The sequence below is a fragment of the Poeciliopsis prolifica genome, unplaced genomic scaffold (assembly GCF_027474105.1).
Source record: "Poeciliopsis prolifica strain line A6 unplaced genomic scaffold, Auburn_PproV2 SCAFFOLD009, whole genome shotgun sequence".
In the NCBI taxonomy this organism is placed as follows: Eukaryota; Metazoa; Chordata; class Actinopteri; order Cyprinodontiformes; family Poeciliidae; genus Poeciliopsis; species Poeciliopsis prolifica.
This window is the reverse complement of record NW_026562384.1, coordinates 13,787,192-13,798,938: the sequence shown is the minus strand read 5'-3', so window position 1 is coordinate 13,798,938 and position 11,747 is coordinate 13,787,192. Positions and strand designations below refer to the sequence as shown.

The window sequence follows — 11,747 nt, the reverse complement described above, 5'->3', positions numbered from 1 at the left end:
TGAAAACAGACAAACAAGTGGGTAAGAAGCTGCAAAGGAACTTTAAAAGTCCTTCCAAAACATGTAATTGTTGTAAAAGGTTGCAAATAAACAAGTCTGGAGATTTGGAAGTGGATGTCAAGAAAATGAGGAATGTTTGTGCAGTAGTCTAGGAAAAGTTTATCCTTTTGGTGATAAATTTACCCCACGTAATATTCACAGCAGCTATGATGCTTCTCTCAACCTAAAATCTAAACGGGAACGATTAGGAAAAAGCTAAGCAGATTTAATTGGGTCTCATAGAAGATGAGAACATTGCCTCATCGGTCCAGCAGGGGGCACTATCCCCTGCCTGAATCGAAACACCGCGCCAAAAACTGTTTTTAATGAAGAGAAGAAGAAGCTGGCGGAAACGGTCCATGTTTACATCTCATGCTGCATTTGGGAAACAGAAGGAAGGTGCTAATTGTTTTTATTATATACCAATCTTTTCCATTGCAGTTTAGCAATATTTGAGTGAAACAAATATTGTTTCGACTTTATTTTAAAAAAGCCTTTGTATTTCGCCAAGGCGGAGCATCAAATCCAGCTCAGCAGCAGTTTGAGTCACAGGAAAACAGAAGAAAGACCGCCTCGCTTTATTTCAGGGGTCTTATAAGTAGATAATTAAAATGATTCGCTCTTTACTATTTCTGGAATCAGTAAAGATACATTTCCAGTCAAGCCGAAATCATCACCATGCTGTTGGTTTGAGGTTTTCAGGTGTGGTTTTAACCTTTGATGATACTGAAACTCCACATGTACAAAATATGGCAACGCGAAAGTGACATAAATTAAATAATATGTCTTAAAATATGGAATAAATCTCACAGTTGAATGTTCTAACTCATCGAAGTTACAAATTTAAAAAGGCATCTGATAAAATGGAAAATAACATTTAAAACTGCTGGACTTGCAGAAACTGACTGATAGGTTTTATTTTTGGTTTGGTTTTGCCGGCCGAATCTGAAACTGTCTGATTTTTGCATTTATTTTCCACACAGCTTCATGCTGTCGCTTAGAAATTGATCAATAATCAGGCCTGAAATTACTTCATGGTGAAAAAGAAATGAGGATTGTCTTGATGTCATGGGTTAGTTTGTCCTCTCTTGTCTTCTGGTTGCAGGATGTCCAGTAATGCCAGTGTTACTCGTCTCCATCTGTCCTCACTAAAGCGGGCAGAGAAAGCCCCTGTCCACTTCATGCCCTGTGAGATTGAGCACAATGGACTCGCCCGGGTCTCACAGTATTTCACCGCAACAACAAAAGAAAACAAAAAAGGTACACTGATTATAGACCTGTATTTGCTACCAGTAATGCCTGTCTACAAGCAGATTATACTGCTGTGATATTTCTCCTTCAGAAAGTGTGTATCATGTAGTTTAGCTTAGCAATAAAGATGGGTAATCTTCCTTCCACTTCATAATGATGTGCTACTTTATGCTGTTTGTAACTAACATATTTGTCCATTTGCAGACAAGACAGTGTCATTCAGAGGACGTGGGTTAAAGGGACAGGAGATCAGCTGTCCTCAGGGCTACACAGGTCTGATCCTGAAGGAGGTCGACAGACACGGCTCTGACCAGGAGGTAAACTCATGCTCTCCACAGCAGTGGAAACCTCTCCAACTTTCTGGCTCATGAAAACATGAAAATCCACCGTCCATCAGAGGCAGAACATCAGATACAAGCCAATGACTCTCTGTCCACAGGACAGGACAGTGAAGGTGACCTCAGTGTTTGACAAGCTCACCTACTGGAACCTGGATACACCTCCCACTTCAGACGACACCGTGGTGATGGCGATGGACTGGCCTGAGCTGGCTGAGGCAGTGAGTCACTGATGGACTTTATAATTAAAATATTTGTGAGGTTGTATGTATACATTTGAGCCTGTGTGAATAGGAGAAAATTCACACCAAATTTAAAACTGTATCTAATTCTTTTTAAAAAAAAAAACACTGAAATAATGTTTTATGTTATTCCATAAACCTTCATATGAATCACTGAACTCCCAGACTTTAAAAAATGCTCATCTTCTGTGTTTTCAGATCCATGGGACGGTTTAAGACTGAAGGCTGATTACGTGACACAAGCAAAGCACATCTACTGCTGCTTAATCTAAGTAGTGTTCCTGTCTCAGAGCAATAAAAATGTTTTTTGTACATAAGAATAAAACTAAAACACCTGCTGAAGAGAATTTTGTGAATTAGTAAAACAGTCAAACATTTGTGCCACAGAACACCATTTATTCACAAGGTGACAATTAGATATTGGACATTATCACTCACAAAACCCTCTAAATGATCACTGCTGTTGTCCATTAAAAGTATGGTATCAGTTTAAAACATTTTTTTTCTAAGGTAATTTCAACATTTTTTTTTGGTAGAAAGTGTCTTAAAACATTTAAAATAGTGTAGAACAAGAACTTCCACAGACTGAATCAGGCACATACAAAGACATTAAGATAAGGCAAACATTTAGTGGATTACCTCCTTTTTTACTCCACCCTTCATCTGGTTTCCTGCCTCCGGTTAAAGGCATGAAGTGGGTGTAGTGAAGAATGGTGAGTCAATGTTGGTCCATTCAAAGTTCAGTCAATCGAAATGTTAAAGGATTGCCCTGACTGTTACAGTATGAATCAGCTGAAACCTGGAACGGTTTGTTTAATTTACTCAAAGAATGAAATGTGAGGCAAAATGGAGTGAATAAATACCGTTGGAAATTTACCTTCTACAGGAAAGAGATGCATCAGAAATGTGACCAACTTTTAGTTCATCCTGTTGATAGCAAAACACAACATTAAAATGATCTCCATCTAAATCTGCTGGCTCACAGTAACAGGACACCAATACATATTACAACTTATATAATATCAATTCTTTTTTTTTTAACTTCCATAGTAAACAACTTGGTGTACAATTCTTTATAACATTTTGTTAAAGCTCATGAATAATCAATTGTTACAACCTGACGAGACTATCAAACTGAATTCAATGACAAACAATGACAAAATATAAAAAGTAGCACAGATGTAACATTTTTCATGATTTTCTTACAGCGATATGTTATTGTAAGTCAAGTCAACACTCAAGCATGTTTTGCTTTTGTGCTTACGAGGAGATTCAACCGCTGCTGCTGTTAGGAGAGGATTTTTGGTCTTTATCGATAATTTCTTTTGAAAAAGCTTTTTTAACAGTACAGATATTAACCTCAGTGTGAAACTGAACCATTAGGTTAATTTGGTATTTATAACCTGAACAAACAATCTGAAAAGGGCAAGAATAAACATGAATAATACCAGTGAATGTAATAATAACAAAAAAAACTACAAAAAAACCTGGGATAAGCTAGAATAGCCTAAAGATCCTGTCTTAAAAAAATATCTACTCTCTCTGCTTCTAAAATCAATTAAATCTAATCTATATATTATTCCTAAGTTATTTATGACTCAATTTTTAAACGACATGTATCAAACGTGGAGTTGTGCAGTGAATGATATATAATGTTCATTTTTGTACTTTGTGCCTTACAAAAATTGCAGTTTTAACATTACTAAATGTGAAACAGGTCAAGAGTTACGACTATTTTCGTAATGAACATCATATTGCATTTACTGTCAGGTCTCAATGTGATTCTAATCCAATTTTTTCTGAAGTTTTCTCAACAGATAATTAAACAGGCACAAACTTAATTAACTTTGTTCAGTGAAAACTCTTCGTCCTCAAAATAACATTGCTGAATGTTTTAAAAACTTCACAAAAGACAAACAAAATCAGATAAAATGATCATAAAAATTGTTAGTTGTTCCTTCACTAAATGTAAGTTTTGATTTCATGTTAACAGATCAGGTTAAAGTTCACATATTTGGGAATAAGTGGCTGGTGTGTTAGCAGTGAGGAGGGGGCTGCGGCAGCAGGGGTCCCTCTGTGTCTGCCTTGCTGCGCTTAGCGGGCAGCGTCTGGTCGTGAGCTTTGCGGATATGTCGATACAAATCCCCAGATTGCGTGTAGCTCCTGTAGCAGTAGCGGCACTCGTAAGGCCGTTCACGTGTGTGCACGATGGCGTGGCGTCTTAGAGTATATGTGCATGAAAATGTCTTCCCACAGACCCCACATGTTGGCACGTCTTCAACGAAGTTGCCCATGGAGTCCTGGAGTTCTTGGAAGTAGCCGGGAGGATCCGGATGTTGCTGAGAGGACGACGGAGGAACGAGGGAGGAAGAGGGAGGTCCAGCGCCAGAAGATGAGGAAGAGGGAGAGAGGGGGAAGGAGTAGTCATTTGAATGAGGGTTTATTTGTAGAAGTCCCTGTGAATGTGTGGAAACAAACTGAGGACTATTCAGCTCTTCTTCCTGGATATCCTCTTCATATTCCTCTTCCACGTCCATCACTGATTCTTTCTCCCCAACATCTTCTTTCTCCTCCTCTAGCTCTTCGTCAGAAATAATAATCGCCTCTTCTTTGATTTCCAAAATCTCTTCATCGTTGCCTGTCCTTGCTCCACCTGGAGGACATGATCGTTTTCCAGCCACAAGTGGTGTTTCGCTTTCATCCTCGGGACGTTGAAGCGTTGGCATTTGAGGCGCGTGTTCAAGGTTCGAGCTCTGATTTAGCGTTACTGCGCTCTGGATTCTGATTTGTAATGGTGCTTGTTGAAGAGCCGACTGTCTGGAGTTGATCTGGAAGGTTTTGGTCAGGGTGGGTGCTTGGATTGACCTGACCATCCTCTGTTCTCTGGGAAGGATGTTTTTATGGTCAGTCTCAGAGAGATTCTCAGCAGGGTGGTCAGCAGAAGGGAGCTGTTCTGCATGTCCTCCGGTGGAAAGGTGGGATTCTGAAGCGTTGAGAGAGACCACAGACCGAGCAGCAGACTGACTCTGGGGAAGCACAGAGGAGGAAGAGGAGGAAGGCTGCTGGAACGCACTATAGCTGGTTAAAAACAGATAAGCAGATACAAAATCAGATACAAAGAACAGAGACCAGAATACCTTGGATAACCTAATAAAGCCTTCAGTAATCTACATTAAAAGAAATCAATGTTAAGTTTTATGCAGATGCTTTATTTAGTAACACAAAAATACATATTTTGGGAATGAGGTTCACAGGAAAATTCACTCATTAACTGCTTGTTTGTTCCTTCATTTTAGCAATAAACAATAAATAAACAGTAACAATCTTTAGAGATGAACAGAGGATTTAGCTGATTATCAGCCTGACCTGCTCTGACTCATAATAAAACTCAGCCAGCAACTCAAATATCTGATTTTGACCCTATCAGTGAAAGGATCATTATCACAACACTCTTTTGTGTGGAAGTTTTTCCTGCAGGAAGAAGACTCAAAGTTTGTCGTTTTCTGCTTCATGACATCTTAATTTCAACAGTGTTACTGAAATCTAATAGGTTAAGTGAGAGTTTCTGTCCTCTTACAAGGTATACACACAGACTCATCTTTACAGCTACCAATGCTAAATGCAATAATAGTGTTAAGTACTAATAAATGCTGTATGCTAATATAGGATGCTAAAGTCAGGTTAAAATGTTTTGTTGTTGTAGAGGCCTTTTTTAAAACACTCCTTTTAAGAGTGTTTGAATCTAAACAACATATGACACAACACTGGGTTAGACAATGCTAATCTGTGCCATAATTCCTTGCACTAAATTATGTAAGATTATTAGTGGGGTTTCTCAGACCAGCCATGTTTACTGTACAGAGATGTTTCAGATTTTAATTTTTTGGATAATCTACCCAGAAACCACAAAGTTAGAAACCTTTGTAAAGTATAATAAGTGGAGGTAAAGATGGAGGACACACATATTTGAATTTAGATTGATTAAAACTGCCAAGAAACAGGAGATCATTACCTGTATGCCTCTGTGGTGCTGCATGGACTGCAGAGAGCAGATCCTTCGCCTTGGCCCCCTGGGCTCATCTTGGTGAGACTTATAGGAACAAAGGCAGATATGTTGGTCTGGCTCGGCACCAGCTCCCCTGCTGGGCGCAAAGGAGGGCCGTCCATGCCTGGTTGGGTGGTATCAGCAAGGTCAGGGCTCAGAGGAGTTTGTATATTTGATGAACTTCCACCTGTCCTCTGCTCAGACTTCACACACTCCAACTGAGTTCCATCTACCACTTCAGATACTGAGGAGAAAGGCACTGCTGTGGTCACTGGATTTGAGTGGTCTGCAACCGTGGCCACCGTGGGCTCAGCTGGGTGGTCACTACCTGCCTCTGGTGCCTTCCTCAACCCGCCGCTGTCTTCAGAGCGTGTGCTGTCAGCCTCAGCCAGAGGCCCTCGCCTCTGCAGCCGCCTCTTACACACTCTCACCACCTCGTTCATGTGCAGAAAGCTTGCGGCAGCCAAGATGTCCTCCACCGGAGGAGACTCGTCCAGTAGCAGCACACCTTCATAGACAAAATCCAACAGCAAGCCAAATGCAGCAGATGTGACGATGTCATTGTCAAGTGTGACACAGCTGCTGGTGCTGCTACCCGCTGGAGAGTCTGAGTAAAACATGTGAAAGAAAGGCGAGCATGAGGCCAAAACTGCCCGGTGAGCCAGGAAACGGGATGAGCCCACTTGCACGGTGCAATCGCAAAGGAATCCCCGCTGCCGCTGGGAACGCAGAGCTGATAGCAGCTGCTGGGAATGCTGAGGAAACTCCATGATCTGAGACAAGAAGGGAATATGAATCAACTGTAGAAAGGTAAAACAAAGAAAAAACACCCAAAAATTCTGAATAAAAGACATATTTCAATATGGATTAACAAGAAAATACTTAATTTCAGTTTTTCTCCTCCCTGGCAGCTCTACAATTAACATCCTTTGTCGATTACGTCAAATACACCAACTCAGCATACGCCTAATCCAATTCAGCATTGTCTTTCAGGTAGAAACATGTCAGGTTCTTTAAGTTGCAGGTTGGGGCCTCCATGAATCACACTTGTTTGTGTGTTGTGCTGTTTGTGTTGAGATCTGGGAAATCTGGAGGCTAAACCAACATCTGAAACTTGTTTAACTCCTTTCATTCTGCTTGAAATGGTTTTGCTTTGATACTGGTGAATTAAAAAGGTTTAAATGGTCTGCAACCATACAAGTCATGTACAAATAACATTCAAACAAAAAGCAGAATCAAACGTGTTAGAGCAAAAAGTTCCCTAAGACATTCCACCACTTTAGCAAGCTTATTGCCTCCAGATGTCATGCTTTTCCCAGAAAATTGATTAGATCAGGTCATGGTTCACTTTCATCGATGAAGCCTTTGCTGTCCATGACCTTTGCTGTCCATGACCTTGTCACTGGCTCACCACTTTTTCTTCTTTCATATATAGTGAACAGACAAGCAACACCCTAAAAAAGGTGCAATTTTGGTTCTGTTCTGACACAGTCATCTAGCAATCATGATTTGGTCCTTGTGAAACTCACTCAAATCCATAAGTTTGCCCATTATTTATGTTTCCAAGGAAAACTTCAGGACAAAATGCTCACAATGCATATGCATCCTGTTAAACCCAAACAGACACTTTGATGGAGAGATAATCAGTGGTTTTAACTTCAATTCATATTTCTACGTCCGTTTAATATACTTGAATTGTATTTAGCTGTATAAGGGTGAACAAGTATGTCGTATATGTTTTATTTCTGTTTTTGTACTGATTATAAATGTCTAAATTTACACTATATATAAACAGATACAAACTATCTGTTTATATATATATAAACAGAATGTTACCGTCTTCAAACTCCTTTCTGGCTGCTGAATCCTCCAAGCGCCGCTCTGCTTTACCGTATCCTGCTCTCCATGGCAACCAGGCTGAATTGCTGCGTCCAAAGAAAAGAAGTGAGCCTTAACATGTAGCAGATATTAAGAAGGTATACAATGCAGAAGAAGAACCGATACGTCCCTCACAACGCTGTACACATCAGGTAAAAACCACGAATATCTCCGAATTTTATTCAAGCACAAAAATGAGCATTAGCACAACTATGCTAACACTAGTTAGCAAAATTAGCTCATCACCTGAGTTAAAATTTTAGCGATGGAAGTTTTGAGGCTGAGTGGAGGTTGAACCAGAAACAACACGTTTAAACGCTTCTTCGTCGTCTTATATTGAATGTAAATACTATATTCGTTTACCTGTCTGAACTGTTATGTTTCTCAACACTGGCTGCGGCTTTTCCTCTGTGGTGCCTCTTCATCGCGTAAGGCTATGCTGCCACCTACAGGCGGAGGCGTGAAACAGACAGGAAGTGGAAACAAGCAGGACGATTGCTGAATCTCCTGACCAAAAATAATATGGGCGACTGCTTCTTAGGTATAATTATAGAGCAGGGCTGACGCTACTAAATAAAGCGTAAAGTTGTCACGGTAACATGTAGATTGATTCAATTAATAACTCCTTCCCAAATTTCCAGCCCAAGGTCTGCTCTGTCTGTATTTTAATGAACAGAGGAAGAGGAGGAAGAAGAGGAGGCAGAGGCAGGCGTAGTGAGGAGGTGAGATCCCTGTTACCTGGACCAGTTTGCCAACATGTTACCTCCCTAATTTTTGATTTTAAAAATGTGTACTTTGGCTGTCAGGCAGCATGGCAGATTTGACACAGTGCAGGCTTGGATCTAAATATAAAACAACTATTATTAGGCTGGAAGAGAGTTGAGTGTGTATCAAACGAGACCTTCTTTACCACCAGGACAAAGATGTTCGTCTGTCTAAATCCATGTCTTATGTGCTTCGTCATGGAGCTACACAGATGGGATTTCAAATGGCTACAGGTGAGATGACACTTTCACAGTTTCAGACACAAATTAATGACTTTTGTTTTGTTTAGCTAAACACACAAGAACTGAACTAGAAGTATTTTCTATGGGCCTGAAAGAGTTTTTTGCAGTTGTAGTTTCTTTTAATAGTGAACTTCTTAAAACAATTTTCGTAGTGAACTGGACTTGACGGCATTGTTTTATCGTAGGATCAATTGGAAAATAAGAGTGATTGAACTGAATCTTACCTTTTTTGGGGGAAGTGCATTGAGATGATGTGTTGTGAATTAGTTCTATGCAAATAAACTGAACTGAATTTGATTTACTTCTTGTTTCACTCCTTAAATTGACAGTGACAACAATAATGTTTCACTCAAAAGATGTCTAGCCAATAATTTGCATATATATATATATATATATATATATATATATATATATATATATATATATATATATATATATATATATATATATATATATAAAGATTTTGCATCGTGGAAACAACTTAAAAATATCATGTAGATTTATTCAAACGAAACTGTAAAATGTGACCATGGCTTAACTTGTAACTCCACAGATGGCTTCCTGTTTGTGGAGGACATCCTGGCTCACCCACAGTTCCACTCGTACACATTAGAAGACATAGAGAGAGTCGCGTCCACAAATGACAAGCAGCGCTTCAAGCTCCGCTCCCACCCAGAGGATGGCCGGCTGCAGATTCGAGCCAATCAGGGGCATTCACTACAGGCAAGCAGAGCGTTCTGATTTAAATCACATTCATTTAAGTTTTTTAATGTAATTCCAATTTACAACAAATGTAATTTTTATTATGAAAATTAAATGCATTTGCAATTATGTACCATTTAGTTCAGATTCAAACCAACCTAATTCTGGCATAGTGTACATATTCTGATCCAGTTAATACAGTATAATTCAATAAAAGTTATTGTACACTTCAGATATTGATAATAACTATTTATTATGAACAGATAAAAAGGTATCTAAGGAAGCACAGTCATTTGCATCAAGTGTTTGACTTTGCAGCAATCTCACATCCTGAACAAGCATGTGGTGAGTGGGAGAAAATAGATGTTCCTCTACACACGAAAACCTCAAGCTGACCACATGTAGTGTGATAATGACAGTACAGTGGCTTTAGTATTTTCTTTTGCAGTCAGTTAATGGTGATGGTTAATGGAAAGAGTTCATATTTCATTTTTCTATGCTAGGACTGCTCAAAGTGCTTTTCATTAGCAGTGTTTACCACATTCGCATTCAGGCAACTGGGGGTTTAATTCTTTGCCCAGAGACACATCAACATGATGGAAGCTGGAATCAAACACACAACTTTTGAACTACAAAATGACTAATTTTCCCACACTGAGCCACAGTCATCCCAGTAGTAAAGAAGTTCTCTTTGCTTGCCTGAGTTTTACTTATGTTCTTCTTGGTGTTAGTCAGATATGTGGAAAATTGTGAACATTTTTTTACCTAATTGAACAAATTGTTATGAACTTTAAATCTCATCCGGAATCTCATCTCTGCTCAGGTTATGGATCTGGAGCTAAAACCAGTTCTAGCTGGTTCTCTCGATTGCCCCGCCGAGGCCGTTCATGGCTCTTACCTCCGCAGCTGGCCATCCATTCAACAGCAGGGTCTGAGCCGCATGAATAGGACTCACATTCATCTGTCAACTGGACTACCAGGGGAAGATGGCATCATCAGCGGTATTCTCTGAATACAGAAAAATTGAAGCTTATATGAGTTGAACATCAGATAGCAGCGTTATTTCTTTTCCCACCAGGCATGAGGAAGAACTGTGACCTAGCTGTGTTTATTGATGTCCCCCGAGCTCTGGCTGGTAAGATTAGCTGGTAATGGCTGCAGTTTAATCCTCTCGATCTACCCAGTGTGAGTAAAGAAATCAATTCTTTTACAAGTGCTTTGTGTGTTTCTGTCCGGCTTGTGCAGATGGTATTGAGTTCTTCTGGTCAGAGAATGGTGTGTTGCTGACTTCAGGTGATGCTGAGGGTATACTCCTTCCTAAATACTTCACCCGAGCCCTAAAACTCAAGCCTACAAGTGAGGAAAATGAGAACACATTTCTTCTTAAGAAGCCAAACGACATTCCAGTTGTGTAATTTCTTGTGCTGTGTTTCAGGATGCACCCTTCCCCTGCAGTGAAAGCTGTTGCGCTTGATGTTCTCACCAAGCTTGAATCCAACTTTGCAGTATGTTTTCATAGTTTCCAAGACCACACAAGTTTTACATACACTTGCAGCCCAATTTTATCTTCATAATAAATACTTAAGCAGATAAATATAAGCTGATTTGGCACTTTTTTTGTCTATACTGCGTCTTACTTTAGTACTTGTGTCACATGATAGCCACACATTTTCACATATTTCATTAGAATTTAATGTGACAAAGTAAAGCTATGAATAAGTCTGAGTATGAGGTGGAGTGAAAAAGGTACATGGTTTTCTAATTACAAATAATCAAATAATTTGGCATGTATTTGTAATTATCCCCCTGTGCTCTCATACCCCTTAACCCTGCCTTCAGATTTAACCAAAGTTGTAGTAATAAGAGAGCCTTTGATGACACAGCAAACACATGAAACAATGGGCTCATGAAACCAAAGCTTTTCATCAAAAATACTACCAGCAACTGCAGTAATGTTTGTTTTCTAAACAGGGATCAAAATGTTTGTTGCTAATGATGGGATGGATGAAAGCAGAGCTCAATTGTAGAAGCAACTTTAAATAAAGGACTATATGAAGATATTCTGTTTAGCCTGAGTCGGAGGAAACAGGATGCACAGTGTGGTTTAACGGACAGCCTCAACTGTTCCTCACAAGATTATGGGAACACACACTCTCTGCATGATTGAGATAATTGGTTAGGAGCGTTCAGTTGTTGTGACCACTTTGACAGAAGACAAAACTTGAAACACTCTTTTTATATTTTC

At 39.6% G+C, this 11,747-nt stretch overlaps 3 protein-coding genes across 9 annotated transcripts; 2 read left to right on the top strand and 1 right to left on the bottom strand.

Moving 5' to 3' along the window:
• The first annotated feature begins 373 nt into the window (after nucleotides 1-373).
• On the top strand, nucleotides 374-2,208 carry rnaseh2c (ribonuclease H2, subunit C). The gene is made up of 5 exons (XM_055034191.1): nucleotides 374-438; nucleotides 1,145-1,299; nucleotides 1,495-1,607; nucleotides 1,730-1,849; nucleotides 2,069-2,208. Exons 2-5 carry the CDS (start codon nucleotides 1,146-1,148, stop codon nucleotides 2,084-2,086), a joined length of 405 nt encoding a protein of 134 aa, XP_054890166.1. The 5' UTR covers nucleotides 374-438; nucleotide 1,145; the 3' UTR covers nucleotides 2,087-2,208.
• A 102-nt stretch (nucleotides 2,209-2,310) lies between these two features.
• zbtb3 (zinc finger and BTB domain containing 3) lies at nucleotides 2,311-7,837 on the bottom strand. 4 transcript variants are annotated; one of them, XR_008606251.1, is made up of 4 exons: nucleotides 7,311-7,687; nucleotides 5,883-7,278; nucleotides 2,748-4,948; nucleotides 2,311-2,669 (listed from the first exon to the last, which is right to left on the bottom strand). XR_008606251.1 is itself a non-coding variant. In XM_055034186.1 (4 exons), the coding sequence occupies exons 2-4, from the start codon at nucleotides 6,767-6,769 to the stop codon at nucleotides 3,907-3,909; spliced, it is 1,845 nt and encodes a 614-aa protein (XP_054890161.1). In that variant the 5' UTR covers nucleotides 6,770-7,278; nucleotides 7,311-7,688; the 3' UTR covers nucleotides 2,311-3,906. The 4 variants fall into 4 exon arrangements, 3 of the variants coding, with proteins under 3 accessions (XP_054890161.1, XP_054890160.1, XP_054890158.1); XM_055034186.1 differs by having other exon boundaries at nucleotides 2,311-4,948; nucleotides 5,883-6,159; nucleotides 6,244-7,278; nucleotides 7,311-7,688; XM_055034185.1 differs by lacking the exon at nucleotides 7,311-7,687 and adding an exon at nucleotides 7,752-7,837 and having other exon boundaries at nucleotides 2,311-4,948; nucleotides 5,883-6,688.
• trpt1 (tRNA phosphotransferase 1) lies at nucleotides 7,820-11,697 on the top strand. 4 transcript variants are annotated; one of them, XM_055034187.1, is made up of 8 exons: nucleotides 7,820-7,945; nucleotides 8,470-8,515; nucleotides 8,710-8,791; nucleotides 9,354-9,523; nucleotides 10,326-10,503; nucleotides 10,581-10,637; nucleotides 10,748-10,858; nucleotides 10,938-11,697. In XM_055034187.1, exons 1-8 carry the CDS (start codon nucleotides 7,899-7,901, stop codon nucleotides 10,958-10,960), a joined length of 714 nt encoding a protein of 237 aa, XP_054890162.1. In that variant the 5' UTR covers nucleotides 7,820-7,898; the 3' UTR covers nucleotides 10,961-11,697. The 4 variants fall into 4 exon arrangements, with proteins under 4 accessions (XP_054890162.1, XP_054890165.1, XP_054890163.1 ...); XM_055034188.1 differs by lacking the exon at nucleotides 7,820-7,945 and adding an exon at nucleotides 8,254-8,334 and having other exon boundaries at nucleotides 8,435-8,515; XM_055034189.1 differs by lacking the exon at nucleotides 7,820-7,945 and adding an exon at nucleotides 8,277-8,334.
• The last annotated feature ends 50 nt before the right edge of the window (nucleotides 11,698-11,747 follow it).

What these genes read in the sequence shown, in the direction of transcription:
- rnaseh2c (XM_055034191.1), top strand. Translation starts at nt 1,146, where the DNA reads ATGTCCAGTAATGCCAGTGTTACTCGTCTCCATCTGTCCTCACTAAAG. An exon ending in AACAAAAGAAAACAAAAAAG is followed by an intron (nt 1,300 to 1,494) that starts GTACACTGATTA and finishes GTCCATTTGCAG; the next exon opens with ACAAGACAGTGTCATTCAGA. An exon ending in GACACGGCTCTGACCAGGAG is followed by an intron (nt 1,608 to 1,729) that starts GTAAACTCATGC and finishes CTCTGTCCACAG; the next exon opens with GACAGGACAGTGAAGGTGAC.
- zbtb3 (XM_055034183.1), bottom strand. Translation starts at nt 6,769, where the DNA reads ATGTCTTTTATTCAGAATTTTTGGGTGTTTTTTCTTTGTTTTACCTTT. An exon ending in AGCACCACAGAGGCATACAG is followed by an intron (nt 4,949 to 5,882) that starts GTAATGATCTCC and finishes GTTTTTAACCAG; the next exon opens with CTATAGTGCGTTCCAGCAGC.
- trpt1 (XM_055034187.1), top strand. Translation starts at nt 7,899, where the DNA reads ATGCAGAAGAAGAACCGATACGTCCCTCACAACGCTGTACACATCAG. An exon ending in CACAACGCTGTACACATCAG is followed by an intron (nt 7,946 to 8,469) that starts GTAAAAACCACG and finishes TTTAATGAACAG; the next exon opens with AGGAAGAGGAGGAAGAAGAG. An exon ending in GAGGCAGGCGTAGTGAGGAG is followed by an intron (nt 8,516 to 8,709) that starts GTGAGATCCCTG and finishes CTTTACCACCAG; the next exon opens with GACAAAGATGTTCGTCTGTC.